The 27,930-nt window shown below is 43.5% G+C and overlaps 2 protein-coding genes across 2 annotated transcripts; one reads left to right on the top strand and one right to left on the bottom strand.

Moving 5' to 3' along the window:
• Positions 1-511: 511 nt before the first annotated feature.
• Positions 512-15,507, bottom strand: TDP2 (tyrosyl-DNA phosphodiesterase 2). Its single transcript, XM_045866287.3, has 7 exons — positions 15,285-15,507; positions 15,120-15,205; positions 11,435-11,608; positions 10,627-10,718; positions 9,051-9,169; positions 7,393-7,563; positions 512-1,637 (listed from the first exon to the last, which is right to left on the bottom strand). Exons 1-7 carry the CDS (start codon positions 15,435-15,437, stop codon positions 1,356-1,358), a joined length of 1,077 nt encoding a protein of 358 aa, XP_045722243.1. The 5' UTR covers positions 15,438-15,507; the 3' UTR covers positions 512-1,355.
• Positions 15,508-15,639: 132 nt separating this feature from the next.
• ACOT13 (acyl-CoA thioesterase 13) lies at positions 15,640-25,887 on the top strand. Its single transcript, XM_045866290.3, has 3 exons — positions 15,640-15,895; positions 22,846-23,030; positions 25,635-25,887. Exons 1-3 carry the CDS (start codon positions 15,815-15,817, stop codon positions 25,789-25,791), a joined length of 423 nt encoding a protein of 140 aa, XP_045722246.1. The 5' UTR covers positions 15,640-15,814; the 3' UTR covers positions 25,792-25,887.
• The last annotated feature ends 2,043 nt before the right edge of the window (positions 25,888-27,930 follow it).

Raw genomic sequence — 27,930 nt, 5'->3', positions numbered from 1 at the left:
TTTATAATTAGCCTTTCATTCATCTAAATTTTTTTTATAATGTGATGTAAGGTATGGTTCTTTCAACAACTATTCTTCCAAGTGAATAAGCAATTTATGCCAAAAACATCCTTTTCCTATATAAATGAACTATTGCCTCCATAATGTATGCTATTAGCATTCTCATTTGAAATGATTAAATAAGTATAAACAAATCTCCTTTCCACTGTCACTACAAAGGGAATATTATATATAAATTCAGCTTGTCTTTTTTTAGGTGTTTCCGCTGTTAATTTTGACACCCCTGATGAAAATGAGGCTCTGTGACTTCTCATTCTAATTATTCCCCCTGGCTTTCCTTTTTTACACTGAGGTTGTCAGTGTATGCTTGGTAGTTCTTGGTGGCTTGAGAAGCTTCATAGACGCAGTTTTCTTCCTCACAAAGGTGAGTAGCAACAGTGGGCCAGAAACAGGAAGCAGGTAAAAACTTCAATCGCATCATGGGCACAAAAGCATACTAAAACAAACTATAAACAAGTAAAATTCTTTATTTAAAGTATTTTTTTTACAGGGAGAAAAGTTTCTTTAAAGCACGTTTAAAAAGTGCTCCTTATCCCTCTCCTGTAAAATAATTCAATTTTATAAGAAGTAAAACTAAAAGGCTATTCCTCTTTAAACATTTATTTTTCTCTTAGGAAAAAAGCCCAAATGCAGCTAGAACACCGACTTTAATCATTATCAAGCCTAATTTTGCCTCTGTTGGCAACATAAACAGCGACATGTTGACAAACATGAGTTTTAAAAAGTAAAGGAATTTCAAATCAGAAGATTTCATTTATAGCTTACCAATCACATCCTCTTAACTGACAAAAATAGTCTGCTATAGGACAGTTGACATCTACTCAAATGGACATAATCATGGCTTTTTTCATTTAAGATTACCTGAATTAAAAGATCCACTTCCCCCAAACACAATAACCTCTTATTTTTATTTTTAAAGATTTACTTAAAATATAAACTATTTAGTGCCTGATTTTAAAAATAAAATATAAAGGCTAGCCCAGGGACAACATGGCCCTGCTTGAGAACCAGCCGGCAGCTCTGAGCAGGATTAGGAGCTCTGACGGTCTTGGTGGCTTTTATGAAGAAGTCTCATATTCTGTATGCTTTAATTTAAATAAACATCAATATTTAGTTCTGAAATTTAAGGACACAATCCACAAAATAAAAATCACAGTAGTGTTTTCTTCTGTTACAATGATGTAGTATATTAATTCCTCCATATAACCTACCTTTCCAGACAGGTAGAAATTACATTTACAAAAATCCAGAACAAAATTACTCAGAAGATAGAAAACTCTTATTTGGAAAGCATTTCACAAGATTACATCGAGGTTGCACAGAAGACCCCAGTGATCACTAGGAAATCTACCACAGTCCAGTTTTTCCAACCCGAGGAGGTCCAAACTTTGGGGAACGATATGGCCACTATCTGCTGCTGTCCTGAAAAATATTCGATCAAAACGAAGCTTACGAGCAGCAGATATTCCAAGATTAGAGTTCATCTGTGTATCCCATGTATATTGGCAATGCTTAGGTTTGCCCAAGAACTCCCAGACATCCAAAATGTTGCTGGGTAAACCACCACACTGGGTGACCTGAAATGAAAAAGAAAACTCTTTAAGATTCAGTCCTTTTCCTCCTAAACTAAAAAAGGTTTCACTATTATGTCTAAGTGCAACATTTCAAATCAGAACGTCACAAATTACTGCCCCAATGCAAGATTATGTATTAATATTAAATATATTATAAAATGTATTTTGCTGTATGGTAATAAGTAGGTAGTATAAAAATACCTAAACAGCCAGAGGTCTGGAATTTGCCCTTCTCTTCTGCCGTAAATAGATTCCTAAACTCTGGGTAGCCGATAAAACTTAAAAGGCTGGAAACTCACAGCCTCTGTTATTGCTATTAGTTTTTGAAAAATGAACACAAGTGAAAAGCAGGCAAAACTGTTACTCTATTTTAGTCTATAAATGTAGACGTATACCATGTATGTGATCGACTAAGGTCAACTGCCTTCAGTTTCATTTGAAATTTATATCAAATCCTCCTCCCTCTTCACACTCCAGGATTTTAAAAACACTTCACTGTGGTAAAATACAGGCATGCCTCCTTTTATTGCACTCCACAGACACTGTGTTTTCTCCAAGCTGAAGGTCTGTGACACCACTGCATTGAGCAAGTCTGCTGGTGCAATTGTTTCCACAGCATTTGCTCACTTCGTGTCTCTGTGTCACATTTTGGGAATCCTTACATTTCAAACTTTCTTACTATTTCTGTGTTGGTTACAGTGATCTGTGATCAGGATCTTTGATATTACTATTGTACTTGAGCCCATATGACGGTGAACTTAATGTTGTGTGTGTTCTGACTGCTCCACTGAGCAGGTTTCCTCTTAGGAAAAAAGCCCAATGCAGCTTTTCCCTCTTCTCTCTCCCGCTCCGTGCCCTGAGACACAATATTGAAATTGAGTCACTTGTCTCCCACTTTAAATCGAAAGCTAGAAATTATTAAGCTTAAAGAGGAAGGTATATCTAAAGCCAAGATAGGCCAAATTGTAGGCCTCTTGCCCTACGCAGTTAGCCAAATTGTGAATACAAAGGAAAAGTTCTTGAAAGAAATTAGAAGTGCCACTCTGCTGAACACATGCATAGTGAAACAGCATTGCTGTTGATACGGAGAAAGTTCGAGCGGCCTAGATAGATCACACCAGGCACGACATTCCCTTAGGCCAAAGCCTCATCCAGAGCAAGGCCCTAACTCTCAATTCTATGGAGGAGGAGAGGTGAGGAAGCTGCAGAAGGAAAGTCTGAAGGCAGCAGAGGTTGGTTCTGAGGTCTAAGGAAAGAAACCATCTCTGTAACCCAGAAGTGCTAGGTGAAGCAGCAAGTGCTGATGGAGAAGCTGCAGCAAGTTCTCCGAAGACCGAGCTGGGAGAGTTAATGAAGGTGGCTGTAATAAAAAAAGAGATTGTCAATGCAGATGAAGCAGCCTTCCGTTGGAAGAAGATGCCATCTGGGACTTTCACAGCTCGGGCGGTCAGTGCCTGGCTGTGGAGCTTCAAAGGACAGGCCGACTCTTTTGGGGCTAATGCAGCTGCAGACTTGAAGTTGAAGCCAATGCTCAGTCCCCATTCCAAAAATCCGAGGGTCCTTAAGAATACTAACTCTGTATGGAATTGTTCAATCACTGTATTTTACTCCTGAAACTAATATAATACTGTATGTTAACTGTACTGGCATTAAAATAAAAGCTTAATAATAAAAAAGGATTATGCTAAATCTACTCTGTGTTCTACAAGTGGAACAACAAAGCCCGGATGACAGCACATCTGTTTACAATATGGTTGACTGAGTATCTTAGGCCCACTGTTGAGACCTACTGCTCAGGAAAACAAAACAAAAAACTCCTTTCAAAAGGTTACTGCTCACTGACAATGCACCTGTTCACCCAAGAGCTGGAGATGGACAGTGATATGAATGTTGTCTTCATGCCTGCTGACAGAGCATTCACTATGCAGCCCATGAAGCAAGGAGTCATTTCCACTTTCAAGTCTTATTATTTAAGAAGTACATTTCATAAAACTATAGCTGCTGTATATAGTGATTCCTCTGATGGATCTGGGCAAAATCAATTGAAAACCTTCTGGAAAGGATTCAACATACTAGATGCCATTCAGAGCATTCATGATTCATGGGAAGAAATCAAAATATCAACATGAGCAGGAGTTTGGAAGAAGGTGACTCCCAACCCTTGTGGATGACTTCGAGGGGTTCAGGATTTCAGTGGAGGAAGTCACCGCAGATGTGGTAGAAACAGCAAGAGAACTAGAACTAGTGGAGCCTAAAGATGAGACTGACTTGCTACAATCTGATGATAAAACTTGAAATAATCAGGAGTTGCTTCTTATGGATGAGCAAAGAAAGTGGTTTCTTGAGATGAAATCAACTCCTGGTGAAAACTGTTGAAATGACAACAAAGGATTTAGAATATTATGTAAACTTAGTTGATAAAGCAGTGGCAGGGTTTCAAAGAATTGACTCCAATTTTCAAAGAAGTTCTATTGTGGGTAAAATGCTATCAAAAGGCATCGCATGAGCTGGTGCAGCCCCTCTGGGAAACAGTATGGAGGTTCCTCAAAAAGTTGAAAATAGAGCTACCATACGATCCAGCAATTGCACTACTGGGTATTTACCCCAAAGATACAAATGTAGGGATCCGAAAGGGTACGTGCACCCCGATGTTTATAGCAGCAATGTCCACAATAGCCAAACTGTGGAAAGAGCCAAGATGTCCATCAACAGATGAATGGATAAAGAAGATGTGGTATATATATACAATGGAATATTATGCAGCCATAAAAAAGAATGAGCTCTTGCCATTTGCAACAACGTGGATGGGACTGGAAGGTGTTACGCTGAATGAAATAAGTAAATCAGAGAAAGACATGTATCATATGACCTCACTGATAATGAGGAATTCTTAATCTCAGGAAACAAACTGAGGGTTGCTGGAGTGGGGGTTGGGGTGGGAGGGATGGGGTGGCTGGGTGATAGACACTGGGGAGGGTATGTGCTATGGTGAGCGCTGTGAATTGTGCAAGACTGTTGAATCACAGATCTGTACCTCTGAAACAAATAATACATTATATGTTAAAAAAAGAAAGAAGATAGTAGGAAGGGAGAAATGAAGGGGGGGGGAATCGATGGGGGAGACGAACCATGAGAGACTATGGACTCTGAGAAACAAACTGAGGGTTCTAGAGGGGAGGGGGGTGGGAGGATGGGTTAGCCTGGTGGTGGGTATTGAGGAGGGCACATTCTGCATGGAGCACTGGGTGCAATGCACAAACAATGAATCATGGAACACTACATCAAAAACTAATGATGTAATGTATGGTGATTAACATAACAATAAAAAATTTAAAGAAAAAAGGCATTGCATGGTACAGAGAAATTACGAAAGCAAGAGTCAAATCAATGCAGCAAACTTCATTGTCTTATTTCAAGAAATGGCTACAGCCATCCCAACCTTCAGCAACCACCACCCTGATCAACATCAAGGCAAGACCCTCTACCAGCAAAAAAGTTTATAACTGGCTGAAAACTCAGATGATGGTTAGCATTTTTAGCAATAAAGTATTTTTTAATTAAGGTATGTACATTGCTTTCTTAGACATAATGCCAGTGCATACTTTAAATAGACTCCAGTACTATAAACATGATTTTATATGCAGTGGGAAACTAAAAAATTTGTTTGACTTGTTTTATTATAATATGCACTTTATTACAGTAGTCTGGAACTGAACCTGCAATACTTCTGAGGTATGCCTGTATATGTAAAAGTTAGCACAGTTCTATGGCACTAAGTACATCCACGAAACTGTGCAACCATCACCACCAACCATCTCTAGAACCTTTTCATTTTCCCAAACTGAAACTCTGTACCCGATAAATACTAACTACCCATTCCATCCTCCCCTAGCTGCTGGTAACCACCATTATACTCTCCGTCTGTATGACTTTGACTACTTCAGGAAACTCATAGGAGGAGTCCTAAAATATTTGTCCTTCTGTAACTGGCTTATTTCACTTAGCGTAATGTCCAGGGTTTGTCCATATTGTAGCATGCTGTATTTCCTTCCTTTTTAAGGCTGAATGATACTCCACTGCACGCATATACATTGTGCTTATCCATGCATCTGTCAATGGTCACTTTGGTTCTGTCCGTGTTTTAGCTATTGTGGATAATATTAGCTGCTATGAGCACAGTGCACTGACTCTTCAAGACCCTGCTTTTCTTTGTTTTGGGTATACACCCCAGAAGTGGAATTGCTGGACCATATGGGAATTGGAGGAATCACCACACAATTTTCCACAGCAGCCATACCACTTGATATTCCCATCAGCACTGCACAAGGGCTCTAATCCAAATCCTCGCAAACGCTTGTTATTTTCTGGCATTTGGCTAATATTGATGCTAATGGATGTAAAGTAGTTTATCTCATGGCTTTGATTTACATTTCTCTAATGACTAGTGACGCTGAGCATCTTCTCTTGTACTTATTGGCCATCTGTATTTCTTCTTTGGAAAAATGTCTATTTAAGTCTTTTGCTCATTTTTAAATCAAGTGGTTTCTTTATTGTAGAAATTCTTCATATAACATCAATATCATATTAATTATATTATTACTCACTTGTCATCTATAGGATTTGCAAATATTTTTTCCACTCCATGAGCTGCCTTTTCATTCTGTGATCATGTCCCTTGATGCACAAAAGTTTTTCATTGTGATAAAGTTCACCTTATCTTTTTTTTTTGTCTATGCTTTTCGTGTCACATCCAAGTCGTTGCCAAATCCAACGTCATAAAGCTTTTCCCCTTTGTTTTCTTTTTATAGTTTTAGCTCTTACTTATAATAGGTCCTTGATCCATTTTGAATAAACTTTCATATAGGGTATATAAAGCAAGGATACAACTTTGTTTTTCTGCATGTGAATATCGAGTTTTCCCAACACCATTTGTTGAAAAACAGGATTTTTCTTTTAAGCAGGTCAGTCAACCAGGTACCACAAAACAGCTACCATGAAGTTACTGATTTGCAAACAGTCCACTAGTTAGACTTTTTAAAAAATGATTTGTGTACAAGGGCACAAAATCATAAAGAGAAGCAGAGCACCACTTTATTTAGGATACTGCCTTCACTTCCGAGGTCCTGACAGGCTTTCATTTCTCATTTCACTTCTTCCTCTACTCCTGGAGCTTAGGACAGTGAAATGAACGTTTCAATTCACTTCTAATCTGATGTGAGTTCAGCCAGAGTTGGGGGAAAAGGCAAGGCCAGCTTACCATTTAATATGATCTAAGTCTACAGATCCTGAAAAATCCCAACGCGTCTCAAATGAACTAAGGGGAAAGAGACTTTGTTTCAGTCCTGGAGATGGCAGTACCAGGAAAGGGGGTAAAAAAAAAAAAAAAAGCTGAAAAAAGAAAACTCAGAAGAGAGGTAGGGACAATTGTGATGGCCAAATCTTTCTGTTCTTTTCACCTTGCAACTCAAGATACTGCAAATAAATCTTTTCTTAACTCTTTCTCTATACCTCTTTTTAATCAACATATATTGTTCTGTGTTGTCTGTTTCAGATGCAGTATTTCTGTTTTCCCCCAATAATGGAAGCGCTCCTACTGCTTCTGCTTCCCCAGTGCCCAGGCCTACAGCACAGGCCAAGTATTTACTGAGTTGCATTTGCAAGTCACTTACACATTGTAACAGCTTTGCTCAAAAGAAACCTAAATTAGTTTCTACAGCAATAATCTGCCCACAAGCACAGAACGGACTTTGTCACTCACTTCATAATCCCTTAAATTTGTATCTCCTGCAAATATAACTGTAGCTGACTCTGGAGCCTCTTGCATTTTCTTTAAAACCGTTTTTAACTGATTCATTCGTTCCTTAGCATGCCCTCTGGTGCTCTCCAAATGAGAAGTCATAAGGCAAAGTTCATTTCCCGACACACTTGCCTGCAACAGGATAAACAGTTATAGTTTAAGTTAAAGTTCACTAACCACTAATGCTGAAAAATTTGATAACAGAATCGACCGATTATTCAACTGATTGGTATATATTTACCAAAGCAAAACTATATAATCAGCACTGTGCTCATATTTCTAGGTCAAGGTGTAACATGATAATCCTGCTCCCAAAGAAGACTACTTAGCAAACACCCACTACTACTTCAAGACCTACCTCAAATGTCATCTCCACTGGAGTCCTTCCCCAATGTCCCCAGGCAATCAGTGGCTCCCTCTGCTATATTCCTATAGCATTTTAAAGTTCCCTTCACTGAATTACAGCATAATTATTTCTCTCCTACAAAGTCATGAGTCATTTGAAAGAAAGATGGTTGTTTTATTTTCTGCTATTACCAAGAGCTTGGCACATAGGTACTCAAAAAAAAAGTCAGTTTAATGAATGAGAATCATTTACCATTTTGCAGTTAAGATACTAAAAATGCAGGATCTATTAATTATTTAAACTAACTGCCTGCAGAATCAAGTCCAGATTCTTTCACACTGGGCATTCATGACCTTCCGTAATTTGGATCCAACCTATTTTACCAACTTCTTGTCACACTACCCCTTTTCATGCCCTCTATACCCAACTGAATATAATGTTCGTTTATACTTATATATGTCCTTTCTCATATACTTATATATATATACACACATCCTGCAATATACAATTTGCCAAAGTTTGCTCATGGTGGTTCTGCCACCTGGACTCTTCTTAACGCCCACATCTTACAGATTTTTCAGGGCTCAATTCAAATACAAATTCCCTCATCAAACTTTCACTAAACAACCTAGCTAATCTCATCACAAGAAAAAAATTTTGTGACCGTGTATGGCAACAGCTGTTAACTGGATACTGTGGTGATCATTTTGCAACATATATATATCTATCCAATCATTGCATTGTACACCTGGAAGTATACACTGTTGTGCCAATTATATCTCAATTAAAAACAACAACAACAATCTAGCTAACAGTTACCTCTAAACTTCCATGGCACATCATTACACCTCCTCCAGGGGCATTTATGCCTTTCCTTTATTTTAGTTACTATATACTACACTCTCTCCCTTGCTAATCTATAAGCTCTAGGAGAGTAAGATCTTTTGATTCATTCTTGTAAGCCTCACGAGTTTAACAGAGTACCATATTCAATGCATTTAGGAAAAAAAAAAACATTTTAGGAAGCAAATGTGAACTGTTAGTAAATTCTTGAGTATTCTTAGGAAGATACCTAATGGGTCAGGATTTTATGTTTACAAATTTTTATTGAAATTTGTGTAAAAACTTAATTTACAATGTTCTTTAAGACTAAAAGAATGTAGAAGAGACAACATTTTCTCTAATGGCAATTAAAAAAAAAAAAAAGATACCACAATGGAACTATAAGAAACAACTCAATCTTTAAAAAAGTCAATTTAAAAAAATTACTTACATACACACACAAAAGGTTTCTCATCATTTTTGTATTTGGAAAAGGGATAATCTCTTGGCTTTTAAATTTCACTCTCGATTTCTTCAACATTATAGCTGTGAAATATCCTTCTTCACGACCTTCAAATGTTTGTGGAAAAGAATTTAGGCTGAGAAGTCAAGAGTATTTGCAGTTTATCACAAGTTCCCCTACTGAAGGTTTTATAACAGGTACAGATACTTAAATGGATCTGAATCTTCAAAGTAAACTATTATTTCAAAATAGGTGAAGACAGCCAACTGAGTCCCTATGTTTACGCCCTCCCCCCCAACATAGCTGGATATATCGAAGAAATATAAAAATGAAAAAGAATTCACATAAGTGCCAAAAATAGTTAATGCCAATATCAAGCAAGTAAATTTGAGAAATTTCTGAAAGGAAAGATGAGACTTACAACTGAGCCAAACTAACATGCATTTACTTCTCACCATGTAAGCACCAGAAAAATTATAGTAAATGAATAAAAAAATTAGAAATGTATAAAATCGTAAGAAGAGGAAAGAATAGAAGTAGAGGGGCAGTGAATAAAAGCTTCCAACTGTTTTTCAGAAAACAAACTAGCTGAAAAAGTGGAAAGTGATTTACTGGAGCAGAGGGAAACCAGAAAAAGAGGAAAGGGGGAAAAGGAAGAAACAAGGGAAGGAAAGGGAGGGCTAAGGAGGACAGCAGGTGGGCTAGAAAAATGGCAGTGTGCAAGCAGGTAGGGGAGGGTGAGTGGGACAGAGGAGAAAAGGAGAGAGGGAAAGAATTTTCCAGAACTGAAGGTCACAGTCCTCCAGTTTGAAAGTTCCTACACAAGTTCAGCACAATGGGGGGAAAAAAAAAAAAAGACCCAATAAAACAAGGAAGGAAACCAAGTTGAAGGAATAGCATGGTATTCAGAAAACAGAAATCTAAAACAGAAGAGTCAAAAAAAATCCCCAAAGAATGCAGAAAAGTTGTCCCACAAAGACAGAAAGAAAAACAGAAACAAGAGATTACCTTCTCCTTAGCAACTGAGAATTTATTATAAATCAAAATTAAAATCACATACTATGTAAAAGTGAAAGTCAAAGAAAACACGAGATTTCGCCAACTATTACGGAATGTAGCCAGTGTGTGGTACATTAAATGCATTCAGTAAAAACAAAATAGGTGGAAAGTCAAAAAACTATTCAGGGCAAAAAACTAGGAAAAAACCCAAAATCAATTAAAAGGAATAAAAACAGACTTTTAGAAAAAGTATAACCAAAATGCACACTTACCACACTTAAAATTTTTAATAAATTAATTTCACTAAAAAATTACTCCAGGTCTCAAAATTTTGGCTAAAAATTTACATTTTCCTTAAAAACCATCCATTTCCAATACTTTTCACATATATTAAGCTATAAAACATATTCTCCTATGGTTTTTCTAGTATCCTGTGTCTGGCTTACTTTTTTCAAACTTTTTTTATTTTTGCTTTTTTTTGTGTGTGCTCCTGTAGGCTAACCTTGATTTATCTCTTTCATCAACTGTTTTTCAAAGACAAAGACAATAACAGGAAAATTGTTACCTGTAATAATCTCGTAACTACTTGCTCTCTTCTTTAGGTAGCTACAATACGGGGGAATAACTTCCTGTAGGAATACCACATCTGGGCTGTACCTAATTCAAAACATCAATTTATAATAAATCCCAGGTATACTATTTCATTTGCTGACACCTAGATTAGCAAAAAACCACAACATAAAAGAAACACAAAATTACTGCCCCCCTAGGGCACCTAATATTCAATGTTTATACTGATATTTGATAACTATAAAATGAGAAAGATCTGTGCTATTTAACAAGTACTGTAAAGATCAAATTAAGTAAGAAAAACACACATATCACTTTCAAGTGAAAAGAACTGGAATCACTGACTACAGAAATCAGTATATGGAGAGCCTACAAGGGTCCCATACTCCATTAGATGCCTTACAAATTATCAGTCCTTGTGGAACAGTTAACCATGACGAGGAAACTGAGCTGCAGAGAGCTCCGGTGGTTCACAAGGGATTACAGAAGGTCATAGAGCCAGTGGGTAGCAGATACAGACCATTCTGATAATTTTACTTTCAGAGCAATAATTACATACAAAGTTTAAGTGAAACAGTACTAGAAAGCATCTAACAAAAATTAGTGTTCCCTCCCCACCTTGTCCACACTCTTGCTCTCAGAGGCAGTCACTCTCCATTCTTTTACATGTTTCTTCTGAGAGCTAGACTTTGAACTCAGATCAGATTCCAAAGCCCATGATCTTGACTGTTACCCTCTTTGTAGATAGGTAAGCCACGTTGCACGTTATCATGCTACCATTGAACCTAAGTAATAATACTTACAAAGTTAGATAGGAACACACCCCTCGAGCTCTCTCTGGCAGATTGTTTAGGTCCAGTCCATCAACATTCCAGGTAATGAGAGAGAACACGCTGCCATCTTCTTGCTGATTCCCTTCAGATGTACTGGCTTTAGAACTAACGGAATCAGTTGTCTCCTCATTCGTTAGGTCAACACTGGCAAGATTACAGTGAAACACAACTCTGCAAGTCATCTCTGATCAATTCTAAATTATTTTCTAACTATTTGTACTCCTCATCTTACAGATAAATAAATTTTAAAAGAACCCTAAAAGTATCTGCCTATAGAAGAGCAGAAGTCATACAACTAAGGAAAAATAGATTCTTACGTGTTATCCAAATGTTTGCTCACTTACATAGTTAGAGCCAACTCAATATCCCTCAATGACATGGGTCAGTCACTAAAATGATTTTGTAAACTATGACCTGAAATTAGACTATGTAGTGTAAGATTTCCATTTTGGATTCACTTTAAATCATATGTGAAATATATGAAACATACGGAATGAAAATCTCATTGTGAGTAACAGCTGCCATTTTTGTTAGTCCCCTCACTGAAAGGTGAAGTCTAACACCTCTCCCCCCGAACCTGGGCCTTACTGACTTGCTTGACCAACAGAATATGGTGGAAAGGAAATCCCAGCACTTCTGAGGCTTGGTCATATGAAACTTTGCAGCTTTCACTCAAGCCTTTTCGAACACCGTCTCCTGAGAGATCACCTAAGAGGTCTGACTACCCTGAGACTACCACACTGGAGAGGCCACACGCACAAGCTCCAGTCCATGGTCCTGACGCCACCTCACACCATCCCCACCAAGGACAAACCATTATTAAAAGGTGACTGCCAAGCAGTTATATACCATACATAAATTTAAGAAATAGGTTTTTATATTTATAACTTTAATCAATTTAATGTCAGTATTTTAACTTTTTAATTAAAAAATTTTATTGAGATATAATTGACATATAACATTATATTCCTTTCAGGCACAATAAAACGATTTAGTATTTGTAAACATTGACATGTGACCACCACAATAAATCTAGTTAACTTATTATTTTAACTTCTTATTTTGAAATAAAATCAGACTTTCAGTAAAACAGTAAAAAGATTTCTTTTCACCATTCACCCACATAAATGTTAACATTTCACGTAACATTTACTTGCTTTGCTCTTTTTATTCTGAAATGTGTGCATAAATACCTTTGTATGTATTTCCTAGAAACAAGGACAGGCTTACCTGTATACCCAGCATTACTGAACATCAGAAAGTTATCACTCATACAACATTATTATATAATTTTAAGACCTAATCAAATTTTGCCAACTGTGTCACAAACGTTCCAGTTTACCATTCTGGGATAGGGAACTCCTAATGGTCCTCCCTTCCACCATTACTCAGCTGGATTCACATTTTTTCTGTGGGACTATTTCAGGGAATCCACTTCCTGTTTCCATTTCTTTCTTTCTTTTTTTTTTTTTTAAAGATTTTAATTTTAAGTAGGCTCTACACCGACCATGGGGCTTGAACTACAACCCCAACATCAAAAGTGGCATGCCCAACTGAGCCAGCCAGGCACCCCCTGCACATACTTTTTTTTAAAGTAGGCTCCACCCTCAAAATAGTGAGGGCTTGAACTCACCATCCTGCATCAAGACCCTCTGTTTCAATTTCTTTACTGGTTACAATTTAGGTTGCAACGGACAGAAATTAACTCAGGCTCCTATGAGCAAAATAGAGGAATTTAGAAGAAACAGAAACATGTCACAGAGCCAGGTATGGGAATGCAGCTATCCCTGAGGAAATGCAATCAAGGCTTTCTCTTATCTGACTCCACGGACTCAACTTCCCTCGGCTTCATTCTCCTTCTGCAGACCACCGTTCTCAGCTTTCCCCACAAATACTAGGTTAGCATGTGACCATTCCAGCTCCACAGGAAGATTCAGACTGAGCTCTCTTCCTCCCAGTCTGGAAATCCCAGGAGAGAGGATCTGACTGGCCAGCTTGAGCTAGGCGAATACTACAACATGGGAGGCAGAGCCCTGTCACTGCGGATGGGGGACAATTCCCCCTTAAATAAGAGGCTAGTCAGGGAAGGGAGCCTAATGAAAGGATCTTACTACATCTGTAAACTGGTGCAGCTGAAAAGATCATAGGGAGAAAAGTGTCTTCACTATGAACAGTTAACTCCACAGGTTGCCCATATATCTGGGAGAACTTTATATACATTTACTGAGAGATTATGTGCCAAATACTGTACTAGACTTTGGGAAATTAACAATGTATAAAACAGATACTGACTTCGCCAAATGGGTGGGTAGTTTAGTGGGAGACAAAATATTAAACAGCAATTACAACATAAACTAAGTTACTATGCGATCATGCAGGATGCTGTAAGATTACCTACAAGGGGAAACCTACCCAGACTTGAGAGATCAAGGAATGCTTCTTGGGAGATAAGTCCTGTCTAAGATGGGCCTTCAGGTAAGTAGGACTTAGCATGGAAAGAGTCGAACAAAAGGTTCTAGGCAAAGGTAATAAATGATGTGGGAAACAAAGGCAAAAGAACAGCTAAATTTCCTTACTACCTACATCCCGTTGACAAGTCCTTGAAACAGGCAGAGTGACCTTCCTCTAGGGGCTCAGCTGCGTTGATGTTAATGCTTTGCTAAGGTCCAAAGTCAATCTCAGCCGAACTCCCCAGGATCCTGTAAGTCAACTTCAACGTATAAAAAACACCCTTGGGAACTTCCTCTATCTCTACCATCCTCCCCCAAGCTACACGGTGGCAATCGTCGTCCCCCAAGCATATGGCCACCGATACTCATCTGAAGGGTCTCAGGACTGAGTTTTTACTAGACAGTAACAGATGACCTCCTCCTAACAACAGCCAGCCCCCTCAAGGTCCTGGAAACCCTGCTCCAAAATACCCTGGGGGCTTGGGCTGTCCCCACCCCCTCCCAACTCGAAAGCATACAATGGGCCACTGCTCCCAGTGCAGCGCTCTCCGCCCAGGGGTCCTGTGCCCGCGCTGTAACAAGACCGCCTTCTTTGCACCCAGGACGGCTCAAAACTTCTTCCCTGGGAGCTGCGTGGCTCGGTCCGTTCCGGGGCCGCCTTGGGCTCCGGCCATGATCTCAGAGCCCTGGGATCCACCCCCGCACCTGGCTCTCAGCTCCGCCGGGAGCCCGCTTCCCCCTCTGCCCCTCCCAGCGCTCAAGCGTGCGCGCTCTCGCTCGCTCGCGCTCTGCAACAAAATCTTAAAGAAAGAGTTCCTTCTTGGCCGTGGGCTGCAAACCCCGACCGTTTCTACGCCAATCAGTACCTTCACAAAGGGCGCAAGGCAAGAGAAAACGCCCACTGGAGAGAGCGAAAGCTGGGTGCCCCGTGACCCCCGCGGCGTGCGAAAGAGGCGGTGAGGGGCCCAACCCGGGAAGACGGGCAGGGGTCCAGCCGCGCGCCGGTGCCAGGCGGCTGGCCGGCCGAGCAGCGCGGAGACCAGCCTCCGGCGGCCGCGGGCAGGGAATGAACGAGCGGCCCAGGACGCCGCGCACGCCCCGGGCCCCGCTCTCCCGCAGCGCGCTCGGCCTCCCTCCTCCGGGCCGTCGGCGCACGCGGAGAAGCCCCCAGCCCCGCGCCTCCGCCCGGCCGCGCGCCCCCTCACCAGGACTCGGGCCCCGCCGCCGTGTGAGGGCGGCTCTCCGCGGCGCTCTCCTGCCCGGGCGGCTCGAAGAAGGAGTTCAGCGCTCTCTGAAAAACACACACAGCCGTGAGACCCGGGCGCCCCCCGGCCCGAGGTAAAGAGGCCGAAGAGAGCGGCGAAGCCTACTTCCATCTCCCAGTCGTTCTCGGCCAGGTAGCGCTGCGCCACGGCGGCGTCGCAGCTGGCGACCGAAGCGAACTCCACACGCAGCCGTCGCCGCTTCTTCACCTCGGGCTCGCCGTCTGCCCGCTCCGCCTCCGAGCCGCTCGGCTTTTCCATCGGCTCGCCCCGGCCCCACCGCGCCCCTCGCCAGGGCGGGAGGGCGGACGTTCGATCTGCGCAGGCGCGCGCCGCCCCGCGCAGCCTCCTCAACGGCCCGGCCGGAACCGCGCTCCGCCCCCGGACGGCGATGGGCGTGGCTGCGCCGCGGGAGAGGCGGGCGGGGCGGGGCCCACGGCGCGTGCGCGGTCACGGCGGGGCGGGGCGGGGCGCGACGTCGGAGCGCGCGCAGCTGGCGGCCGAGCGCCCAGCGGGCGGGCAGGGCGCGGCTTTCCTCGCCCCGCTTGTCCTGGCTCGTTCGCGGACGCCGGGCCCCCGCCCCCCGGCTCGCCCGGGCGTCCTTCCTGCGTTGTGCCCGGGAGCCGCGGCGGCCCACGATGAGCTGCCTGACGCAGAATGTGCGCGAGCTGATGAAGGCGATGACCCGTGGCCCCGGTTTTGATAGAGTTTTGGAAAAGGTATTGGGGGGAAGCGGTGGCTTCTACAGAAAGCACGATGCTGGGAGCGGGTTGCGCGGAATTGGTGTCTCTCGCCCGATTCTGCTGGACCGCCGCGGCAAACGCACCGACTAGTAATGACCGCGTGTCCGGCCAAGCGCGTGGCGTGTTCCGCGGGCACGGACATAACTGAGCTCAGGTCTGCCTCGATTTACCGTTGGGTTCCTTCCGGGTCAGACCCGCTGCCGGTTGAAAGATCAACCCCCTCAAGGTCCTGGAAACCCTGCTCCAAAATACCCTGGGGGCTTGGGCTGTCCCCACCCCCTCCCAACTCGAAAGCATACAATGGGCCACTGCTCCCAGTGCAGCGCTCTCCGCCCAGGGGTCCTGTGCCCGCGCTGTAACAAGACCGCCTTCTTTGCACCCAGGACGGCTCAAAACTTCTTCCCTGGGAGCTGCGTGGCTCGGTCCGTTCCGGGGCTGCGCCAGTGTTGAGGGTGCGCAGGTCACTTCTCAGCCTGCAGCTGGGCCGAATCGTCCAACAGCGCCTGTTCCGTAAAAGTGTTGAGCGTCTCCTGTAGTTTACTGAGGACTGTACTGCAGCTGAAAAGGGAAATGGTCGTATAGGTACAGAACTTTGTTTTATTTTTTGTTGTTGTTTGCTTTTAGAGAGAGAGAACCTTAAGCAGGCTCCGGGCCCAGTGCGGAGCCCGAGGCGGGGCTCGATCTCCCATGAGATGCAGCCTGCCGGGCGCTCTGTGGTCCTGACCTGAGCCGAAGTCGAGAGTCCGAGGCTTGACCCACCGAGCCACCAGGCACCCCTAGTTAAAGAATCATCTTGAGTGTAGTCGCTCACCCTCCTGCTGTGGCCTGGGGCTGGCTGGGAGCTACCGCCAGCTCACTGCCACTGCCCGGCATGTCGAGAGCGTGGCAGTGTGTGACTAACTTGGGAAAAGCTCCAGATTCAGAATTCGAAGTTTCTGTTGGATGTGTAATGCTGTCACACCGTCGTAAAGTTGAAAAATCTTACGCCAAACTGTCATAAGTCAGGGAATGTTTAAATGATTATCAGTTGTGAAGACAGAATTGCTTGGTTTCAGAGCGGGAAAGGACTTTAGAGTTCGAGCCTTCAACAAACAGGTACCCCTAGTGCTCTGACGAAGAGAGTAAGAGACACTGTCTACACTTAGGATGCACTTGCCCGGACGCCTGGGTGGCTCAGTCGGTGAAGCAAGCGTCTGCCCTCGGCTCAGGTCATGATCCCGGGGTCCTGGGATCGAGCTCCGCATCGGGCTCCCTGCTCCGCGGGAAGCCTGCTTCTCCCTCTCCCACTCCCCCTGCTTGTGTTCTCTCTCTCGCTGTGTCTCTGTCAAATAAATAAATAAAATCTTAAAAAAAAAAAAAGATGCACTTGCAACCTCGAGGATTAGAAAATAAGTAATTGCAGTAAGGTAGGAAAGCCAAGTTCCAGGTAGAGTGGTGCTACCTGGAGTCAGGCAGGGTTGGCGTCTGTCCGCGTGGCGCATGAACAGACTAGCCCAGATTCCTAGTTTTCAGTGTCTTTGTAGAAATCATGTTATGTAGGATCATTTATAAATAAACATGAATAACAGAAGCCCTTGGTTATGGCAGATTTGGAAGACATTAACCTAAGAACTTTTAGGTTTTTTCTAAATATTTTAAAGTATGCATGCCTGTTCCCCCCCTTTTTTTTTCTTCTTAGAGAGGGAGGGGGGTCAGGAAGAGGCTGAGGGAGAGGGAGAGAATCTTAATTAAGCAGGCTCCATGCCCAGCACAGAGCCAGATGTGGGATTTGATCTCACAACCCTGAGGTCATGACCTGAGCCGAAATCGAGAGTCAGACGCTTTCCTGACAGAGCCACCCAGGCACCCCTGCTTGTTTTCCTTCTGATTAGGCAAGAGTATTGGGAAATTGCCAATACGTAATTTAAAAGTGGAGTTTAAACACAGACCAACTGCAGTCATTTGTAGGAAGAATGTAGGCTGTTGGACCAAAGTCTTCCTTCTGGAAACAACATTTGGGCTATATTTTCAACATGTAAGTAACTTTCCCTAATTATATCCAAGGGCTTTTGTGAAAAACATAGGAAATAATACTTAGACAAATGTATTTAATGTTTTCAAATAGCAAACACTATAAAATCCAAGGATATGCTACTTTTTAACAGTAACTTTTGAGAGAGATAATATGCAACAAAAGAAGCGTTGGAAGCAGGGGAAGAGTGTTCCAGGCAGGGGAACAGCAAACGTGAAGGCTCTGAGACTTTTAAACACCGTGTACTTGCGGCAATTCCAGAGGAATCCCAGGCGGGCGAGCTGGAGGTGAGATCTCACATACGGCTTCATTGTTACTGTAAGGACTTCGGTTTTTACTTCAAGGGGTTTGCACGGAAGACTGACAGAACTTGACGTGTGGCTGGGTCAGTCCCATTGCTAATGAGCGAGCCGACACAAGGCCGGCCAGGGCGGGAGCAGGAAGGTGAGGGGGAAGGCAGCTGCCACGCCTGGAGAAGTGACAGCTTGGGCCACAGTGGCAGGGTGAGGAGTCGTGGATGGGGGCTAGGGATGTGACTGGGTCCTGGCCATGTCGGAAGATACAGCGGACAGGGTTTGCCGATGGAGGGCGAGTGAGGACAGAGGAGTGAGAACTCCAGGCTGGGGGCACCTTTCCCTCTCAGGCTGTTTGTCCCTCGAAGACCGTCTAGCCAACAACTATCTGAGATTGCGCGTGGCTTGCATCGCTCACTAGACTTCTCGCTTTCTCCCCCTGCCCCGCCCCCCAGAGTTACACTGCCTACAACTTGAGCACTAGTATTCGTATGCTCAGAAAGGAACCAGACTGCAGAAGGTTACGCGGGGGATCTGATCCGATCACCTTCAGAAAGGCACCTGCTCAGTTTGTTCAGGCCTCGCAAACGAAGCAGAGTTTAATTCTGATGGCGAGAAGAGCAGGTGGGCTGTGGTCTGTTCCAGTAATGACATTTATGTTGAGTATGCTGAGCCAGACGCCGTATTAACAGTTTACCTACATAGTTCGTGTGGTCCTCCTGACCATGCTGGGAGATAGGTACTCTATGCAGGAGACAATTGAAGCTAACTTTCCCAAGGCCTTACAGCTAGGCAGTGGGGTCTAATCCCGTGTCCGCTCCAAAGCCCTTGCTGGTGACAGTCTGATAGTGCGTAATGTTAGAGAACCTGTCCTCTAGCTTGCAGGGTGAAGCTGAAAGCAGGTGTGGCCTTGGGTAGTCTTGTGAGGCTGAGTGATCAGTTGACCCTAAGACTCCGGTGGGCCCTGGAAAAGAAGCCAGCAAACGGATGGTGGAGTGGCCAGTGGAGGAGGAGGAAACCCAGAAGGTGGGCTTGGGAGTTAGGGAAGGGCCAGGAAGCACTGAGAGGGGCTGAAACGTATCCGTTGAGTTTAATAATTAGGTCTTTCAGGGACTGCATTTAGTAAGAGAGACAGTTCCAATTGGGCAATTTTAAGAAAGATCCATGTGAAACTATACAAACCGACTTGCAGTTTGATGGCTGTGTTCGAGTCACAGCTTTAACAGGAAGGATGAGAACTCAAGTGTTCTGTGACACGCCAGGCCTTGCTCTCGTTGCTCAGCTTGAAGGTTATCTTAATCTTGACAGAACCTACGAGGACAGTGCTGCTATGTCCACTTTACAGGGGGGAGACCTCGGTGAAGGATCCGGCCCAAGGGCTCCTCACCATCCCTCTACAGCCACCTGTGTTAAAGACACACGCTGCACACCCGAGCTGCGGGCCTGCCCCCGCAGCGTGACCCGCGCAGGCCCTGAACATAACTGTGCACGTTCACACGCTGTCCGCAGACACCTGGTATCTGCACCGGGTCGCCCAGGAAATCAGCAGCGTCTGTCATCAGGGCAAACTGATGCCAGACAGTTTGCCAACAGCCTCTTGCACAAATACATGAAACTCTCGTTTTCTGTGCTTTTGGGTGTACATGTGGGCCTCAGCCTCCTGTCTTGGGGGACTCCTGTTTTCATATACCCACATGTTCTCATGCCGTGGGCCACCCTGCTTTGGGCCCGGCACAGACACCCTTACCGAGCTGGAGACCGACCGACCTTCATCCGCCAGCAGGCACAGTGAGCTAGTCCACAGGGATCAGCAGCAGGCACAGTGACGGCGGTCTCTTCAGGACAGAGCGAGCGGACACATCAAGCAAGGCCTGAGGAGAATTCTGGGGTCTGGACAGAGCTCCTGCTAGGGACCACCTCCTTCACTGCTCTTGATTACTGGGCATCCCTTCTGTCTTTGCTGAAAAGGTAGAGGAGGAAGGGGGAGACTGTCACCTCAGGTATGCTATGTGTGATGGAATTGGAGCCTAGGTGTTTGGGTGAGAGGAGCAGGGCGCCATGCCGCATGAGTCACATAGACTCAGGTGAATGCATGAGGAACGGGGAAGACACAGTTCATTGCAGGCCTACAGAAAAGGGAGAGATGATTGTATGTGCACATACATAATTTTTATGATAAACCAAGGAGCCCATGGGTCAGACTGGGCTGAGCCACAAAGGTTCTTGTCAACCTCCTGCAGCTGCCCGGCCCGTGGGATCCTGGGAATGGAATGTATCCGGGCAGTTAATTCTCTGTATTGTTGGGGCCACAGCAAATATATTCCTGACCCCACTGCATCATAAAAGGCTTTCTTGCCATCCTCCCACAAGACACCGAATGAATCGGGACCTACTTGTCTGCAGCAGTCCAGGTGAGACGTGAAGGGAGGGCATTTTGCATAGTGGTTAAACCTGAGGTGTCGGAGTTCAAGGAAGATAAAAGTGTCGACTTCACAGATGAGTGAAGGTGGAAATAATGCATGCAGGGTTGCTGAGTATGGCCCCTCACACAAAGTTAAACAGGTGTGTTCCCTATAGCCCATATCTTAACTGAGACTGAGATCTTCTTTTTCCTTTTTTTTTTTTTTTTTTTTTAAACAGTATTCTCCTCATACCCCCATTCTTCATCAAAGAGAGGTTAGCTCTCCGTTGGCCTCTTCCCCAACAAGATTATTAATTAGCTTTGGGAGGTTGGCTAGGACATTCCCTTTGTTAGCTCCCATTGGCTGAATTCCTTTATTTTATGTAGGGAGACGAGAAATGGCAACACATAAAAGCATTTCTCTTGCAGTTATCAGGGTGACCGTCACAGAATGATCTCTCTTCCAGTATATACTTTAAACCACTCTTGTACAGGAGTGTGTCCTTTGGCCTTTCAAGTTGGGAGAAAGAAAGAGTTAAAAATTGTATTCTGCAGTAGAAAGTTAACATTTGTATTACCTGCTGTCATCTCAGCTAAAGTTAGATAATCAAGTGGGACTTTAACAACTAATCTCTACTAAACACACCACACCTTTACATTGCACCAAACTACCTTTGGTGTCTGTGAGGCTCCCTATTTAGTTCTCTTCCCTGAGCTGCCTGGCTTCCTTCCCCATTTTCACTTGCCTCACTCTTCCCAGCCTGTCAGGATTCAGTTGTCATTGCCCAGGAAGCCTTTCCTAATGTCTGTTCTCTGAAAACACATACTTCTGTAAGTTAGATATCCTTCTAGCAACTTGTATTTATTCTGTCTCTAGGAAGTCCGTCCCCCATGTACTCACCTCTCTCTTTAGGTTGTGAACCCCTTAGGAGCAGGGATTGGATTTCATTCATCTTCACATTGCCAGTGCTTGCTATACTCATGTAAATGCCCAAATAAGGGGAGTTTACGCCGTGGTCCTGCTTGATGTGTCTGTTTATGAGGACATCCTGTGGCTAGATCATTTGTTGTATGAATACACTTGATCCTGTTCTAGTATTTACTTGCCACTGATGTACCTGTTAGGTAAAACAGGACATAAAATTGTTTAGGATGATTTTTGTTGTATGGCTCTGTTTCTGTTTTACTACAGGGCCTAGTTTTCAGGAATAAACAACAGCAAAACCCTAAAGTTGGGCTTTTGAAACTCCAAAGTGTGTTCCTGGTGGGAGCCATTAAAGGCCAGTGTATATCCAGAGACTTCATAGTTAGTGTTGAGGGAGACTTGAAGACAGACCTAGATCTAAATCAGTTCTGTCACATCATAAGTGACCCCAGCAACAAACCACTCTGAATTTAAGTTACCTACAAAATGGAAATTATCCCTTCCTTATTATGTAGCATATGTTCGTGTCCCGCTCAGCGCCCAGCATAGGAAAATGCTCAAGTAGCATTTAGGTAGAATCTAACCATTTAATGCTTGAGACACTTTCATGCAGTTCTTTTTCATTAAAATACTATAAATGGGCAGGGCCTTAAAAGCCGCAGTTCAACTCTGCTGGATTCTATTGTTAAGCTTTTTATATTAAAATGGGTTTATGGTATAAGTTTGTTGACTCTGGTAACTCACTGAATTACTGAATTTCTTCCAGCCTGTTTTTTAAATTGTTTAAACCATTCATTACAAAGTCATTATAAAAATTATTCTCTGCAAAAACTAGGGAACATCCAAATCACAGGGACCAGCTAGCTTTGTTGGTCCACAATTTCTGTGGAGACATTGAGAGATGTCAGGTTGTCACACATAAGGCTGAAAAGCTCAGAATATTTCTGCAGGGTGGAGATTAACAAAAACTCTTTCCCTAAATATTCCTTTTTCTTTAAGAAGAATTTACATATGGGTTAATTTCTGTCAGATATTGGTAACATTTGAATTTCTAATCAACTTCTTTGGGATGACCTAGTTTAAGATTTTATTTTTAAGCAATCTCAACACCCAACGTGGGGCCTGAACTTACAACCCCGAGAGATCAGGAGATGCATGGTCTACCGACTGAGTCAGCAAGGCACCTCTGGAGTGACTCCATTTAGTCCAGGGATAATTCTTGATGGGCTGTTTGGGCTTTCTTAATACCAAAGAATGGTCAAAAAAATTTTATTTATTTTATTTTTTTGCACTTAGGTGACTCTGGTCTCTGCTGCCCCTGGGAAAGTGGTTTGTGAAATGAAAGTAGAAGACGACCACACCAATAAATACGGCACTCTCCATGGTGGTCTGACGGCCACCTTAGTGGATAACGTATCAACAATGGCTCTGCTGTGCACTGAACGGGGGGCACCAGGAGTCAGTGTGGATATGAACATCACGTATGTATCCAGACTGTACTACAAGTAACTTTTTTTAATGTGAAAACTCACTTCAAACAACTGAGACTAAATACCTTTATAACATAAATACAATCGGGGGTGCCCTGAGCTGGTCACCCTGAAGTGTACCTATCGGTGGGCCCTGAAAGATCCCACAGCCTTAGAATCTACCAACTAGAGGAACTCATTTCCACATCAGGAATAAAGGGGCAATGACCTAAACATTCCAAACAGCAAACAATTCAGTTCCTGTTATGTATACGGGGCGGGGGGTAAAGCATCACAGACTCACGGCCTGGAACTGTTCCAGTCCTTACAGCTGCCACTTGTCCGGAGGTCTTAGGGCTGTACTGAGTGCCTAGAAAAAAGCCTGAATAGAACTCAAAGAGAAGTTGGATAAGCCTTCATAAAGTATACACTGCCTTGTAACAAGGTGAACACAAGTGTCCAGTTTTGCAATCCTGTATGTTTCCTTGCAACCTCGGACGTGCTCTGCAGACATAAACTACATGATCAGGACGCAGCCCCCCAGAAGTCAGGCTGTCACCCACCACTGTGACAATGCCTGCAGGGGTCATCCGCTTTCCAGGGTGAGAAACTCACTTCCAGCATCAACCAGTACCACTGCTGGTCCCACCAAGAGTGCAGCGCCCAGGGGTTTAGTTTCAAGACAGCTGCTTTTTCCACCTACACAACAGAACAATGACTTTTGTTGGGGGGACAGGCAGCGATTGTGAGGGGGAAGCCAATGTTATGCAACATGAGGGCAATGGAAAGAATGTCAGTTATCAGATTTTTTAAACAGTCTAAATCTTTTATTAGGCTACCTTAAGAAAGTTCAGCCCTTCTTTACCATAGGAGTAAATTGAGGGTGCAGTAAGCAAATCACAGGACAAGAGGCAGATGCTCTTGAAATTAAGATCTCCAGAGGTTCTGCTTATTGTGCCGGTGAGTACATTCTGCAGTCCTCACCTTAGTCCACCTGGTGAGGGGTCAGGCCAGCTGATGACTCCATTTTGCCTCAGGAGCCTCTGTTAAGAGCTGAGGTCTTCAAACAGCACTGCATCTCATGATCTTCTGAGATACTACTGCTCTCACAAGCCTAGAGAATTTTTAGTAAGTCAAACATAGTTTCCACAAATGTGTGGTCAAAGTATTGGTCACAATAAAGAACGGCCTGAGCTTCAAAAGCTGACTTACATGAACAGAAACAGTCTCAAAGATTTACTGTAGATATTTCAAAAATAAATGAGTGACAGCTTATGACTAAGATAGGTAGGGAAGTGTCTCTTAAAAAATATATACAACTCATCACCAGGATTCTAAGGGCCTCATATCAGTTCTTGTAATTCTTATATTAAATAGTTTTGAGTGCAGTAAAGTGCAGAATTTACTCAAGTGCAGTTGAGTGAATCCTAAATACTGATATGACAAGATACAGTAGTCCCCTTATTACCCCCAGTGGATGCCTGAAACCACAGACAGTACCCAACCCATTATATACACATATATATGCTTTTCCCTATACCTACATAGCTATGATAAAGTTTATAAACGAGGCACAGTAAGATTAACAACGATAACAGAACAAGTGTTAACATGCTATGATGCTGTACGGATGTGGTCTCTCAGCCTACCTCGGACTGTGCGCACCCTTCTAGTGAGGATGTGAGATGCAGGGCGTACATGATGAAGTGAGGGCAGTGACAGGCGGGGGTGCGGCATTAGGCTACTGTTCACCTTCTGACAGTGTATCAGGAGGATCGTCCACTTCCTTCTGGACCGCAGGTAGGGGGAATCTGCAGTAGAGACGCCAGGCAGTACTTCACCAGGGAAGCTGAGTAGATTAAATAAAAGCTGGGGAAAATCTTTCACCAGCCCCAAATAAACAGGAGGTGGGAAACTTAAAGGCGTGGGGGGAACGCCTTCCCATATTTATGGGAAAAGAAACTTGTGTGGATATGGAATGGGGAAGATGAACTTGGTCAAGGACCAGCCATTCAAATTTGATAGGACAGAAAGCTTACTGACACTATTCCTAAGCTACTTTGAGGAGGAAAATAAGCAACACAAAAGAAGGCTGTTAAGAGATGCACACAACTTCCCTTCTTAAAAAAATTGCTGTTAGGGGCGCCTGGGTGGCTCAGTTGGTTAAGCGACTGCCTTCGGCTCAGGTCATGATCCTGGAGTCCCTGGATCGAGTCCGGCATTGGGCTCTGCTCGGCGGGGAGCCTGCTTCTCCCTCTGACCCTCCCCCCTCTCATGTGCTCTCTCTCTCATTCTTTTTTTTTTAAAGATTTTATTTATTTATTCGACAGAGAGAGAGATAGCGAGAGCAGGAACACAGCAGGGAGAGTGGGAGGGCGAGAAGCAGGCTTCCTGCTGAGCAGGGAGCCCGATGTGGGACTCGATCCCAGGACCCTGGGATCATGACCTGAGCCGAAGGCAGACGCTCAACGACTGAGCCACCCAGGCACCCTCTCTCTCTCTCATTCTCTCTGTCTCAAATAAATAAATAAAATCTTTTAAAAAAAATGCTGTTAAAAATTGGAAAAGTAAAAAATTATTTGCTGTTAACTATATTTAAATCTGTTTCCCTTCAAGGTACATGTCACCTGCTAAAATAGGAGAAGACATAGTAATAACAGCGCATGTTCTGAAGCAAGGGAAAACACTTGCATTTGCCTCTGTGGATCTGATGAACAAGACCACGGGAAAATTAGTAGCACAAGGCAGACACACAAAACACCTGGGAAACTAAGCCCAGCAGTTTGGCCCAGACACCCAGCAATAAAGACCAAGCGTAAATTTGACTGCAACAAATGTAACTTTCAAAATAAATTAGCACAACCAGAAATAGTTATTTTCTTTGGGGAAAATGACGAACCAAGTGGGACATAGGATGGGACTGTCTCCTTTTTTTTATTTTAAACCTCTTCAGTTTGTTTATAATCTTATATAGATACTTGGACGAAAAAAAACCTTAGCTGAAAGGGTTTCTGAAAACTTAGGTAAAGCAAAGAAGCCAGCAAGACCATTTTGAGATGAGATTACTTTAAAACTGAAGCCAGAATTAAGCTATGAGAGAGAGAGGAAGCAACTTTAAATAAATTTGGAAACCCTATCCACAGTTAAATGCTGATTTTTCCTTTGCTTGTCATGCTGCTCTCTGCTCAGAGGGCAGAAGTAGACTTCCCAGGAGCAGTGAGCACACAGGGCGGGCACCCAGTTCTTAACTTCTAGTATTTCCCTCTAAAAGGAACCCGGGCTTCTTGGAGAAAAATAGCTGATTTCAGGACTGGGAGGCTGGGATAGGGAAATTGACATTAACACATCTTGTGCTTGAAAGTAAGCCAAGTGTTCAAGAAAATGGTTTAAGAGGATGCAAACTGCAGCACTGAGAAAAAGAAATTGCTCAATCACGGATCACTGAGGTAGATAACGTGGCAGAGACAGGAGGGCTCCTCACGACAATGCTGCTCAATGTGGAGGGGAGGGGTAGATATTACCGGTTGGCAACTGTCACGTGGTTACAGCAGGGGCGCCTGGGTGGCTCAGACGGTTAAGCGTCTGCCTTCGGCTCAGGTTGTGATCCCAGGGTCCTGAATCGAGCCCCCCCCGCTCCCCAGCAGGGAGCCTGCTTCTCCCTCTGCCTGCTGCTTTCCCTGCTTGTACACTCTGTGAAAAATAAAATCTTAAAAAAAAGAAAAAAAAGATTGGTTACGGCAAAAATGAGAAATCATCAGCCGTGCTTCTGATAAAGAGCAGGGCATGTTCATGTTTCCCAGATTGCTTCTTAATTGCAAGGAGAAAAATTGTAACTATACAATGCAGAAACAGGACACCACCTTGACCAATCAAAATTAACATCAACCAAGAGCAAAGGGACAGTGCATTTCTGGATATTAACTGGAAAGAGTGAGGTCACTTGAATTGGGTACTGGCCAGAGTGCATAACCGCAAATTGAACCATGAAGAAACCTCGTTCAAATGCAAAATGAGGAACACTTTCTATTTTAAAACATTAAGCCTACTCTACAAAAATGTCAAGGTCAGGGGTGCCTGGGTGACTCAGCGGGTTAAGCATCTGCCTTCGGCTCAGGTTGTGATCCCAGAGTCTTGGGATCAAGTCCCACATCCGGCTCCTTGCTCAGCGGAGGGCCTGCTGCTCCCCTTGCTTGTGCTTTCAGTCTATCATCTTAAAAAGTCATCAAACAAAAGCCAGATTAGAGACTAGAGATTTGACAACTAAATGCAAGGGTCCTGTAGTGAATGGTAGGGAGATTAAAAAACACAGGATATTAGGATAGGACCTGAGAATATTAAGACAATTAACAGAACTGGAATATGGACGATAGATTAAGGTGTATCAGTGTTACATTTCCTGAATTTGTTAACTTTACTGTGGTTATGCAAGAATATCCTTGTACTTGGGACAAATGCTAAGTACTAGGGGGTAAGGAGTAAATATGTATGCATGATGTATGGACCAAACTCTCAAATGGTTCAGAATAGATGTATAAATATATGTAGAAAAAGTGGGGAAAAAATGTGGCTAAGACATGGGTAAAGGTTATACAGGAGCTTTCTATTACAACTTTTCTAAATTTATCCTAAAATAAAAACTTAAAAACCAAGGGCTGCTAAAGTGCATGACTTAGTAACTACACAAGTATAATTCAATATAGAACAGTTAAGAGCTTGGATTCTACAGAGCCAGCCAGCCTGGTCTTAAATCCATCCCTGCTCTGGATGTGAGCTTGGGCAAGTTAACTAAACCTCTGTAGCTCTTTCCCCTCGTAAGACCAGAGTTTTGAACAGGGACTGCCCATGATAAACATTCACAGGCATTTGGTTCAAACAGATTCTAATTCTCAACTGATGAGAAAACATGTGAACA

The sequence above is a fragment of the Mirounga angustirostris genome, unplaced genomic scaffold (assembly GCF_029215605.1).
Source record: "Mirounga angustirostris isolate CCGP_5_RB_7025 unplaced genomic scaffold, mMirAng1.0.hap1 SCAF_8, whole genome shotgun sequence".
Classification (NCBI taxonomy): Eukaryota; Metazoa; Chordata; class Mammalia; order Carnivora; family Phocidae; genus Mirounga; species Mirounga angustirostris.
This window is presented reverse-complemented; position numbering and strand designations above follow the sequence as displayed.

What these genes read in the sequence shown, in the direction of transcription:
- ACOT13 (XM_045866290.3), top strand. Translation starts at nt 15,815, where the DNA reads ATGAGCTGCCTGACGCAGAATGTGCGCGAGCTGATGAAGGCGATGACC. An exon ending in TTGATAGAGTTTTGGAAAAG is followed by an intron (nt 15,896 to 22,845) that starts GTATTGGGGGGA and finishes TTTTGCACTTAG; the next exon opens with GTGACTCTGGTCTCTGCTGC. An exon ending in AGTGTGGATATGAACATCAC is followed by an intron (nt 23,031 to 25,634) that starts GTATGTATCCAG and finishes TTTCCCTTCAAG; the next exon opens with GTACATGTCACCTGCTAAAA.
- TDP2 (XM_045866287.3), bottom strand. Translation starts at nt 15,437, where the DNA reads ATGGAAAAGCCGAGCGGCTCGGAGGCGGAGCGGGCAGACGGCGAGCCC. An exon ending in AGAACGACTGGGAGATGGAA is followed by an intron (nt 15,206 to 15,284) that starts GTAGGCTTCGCC and finishes TGTGTTTTTCAG; the next exon opens with AGAGCGCTGAACTCCTTCTT. An exon ending in TAGTTACGAGATTATTACAG is followed by an intron (nt 9,170 to 10,626) that starts GTAACAATTTTC and finishes AAACATTTGAAG; the next exon opens with GTCGTGAAGAAGGATATTTC.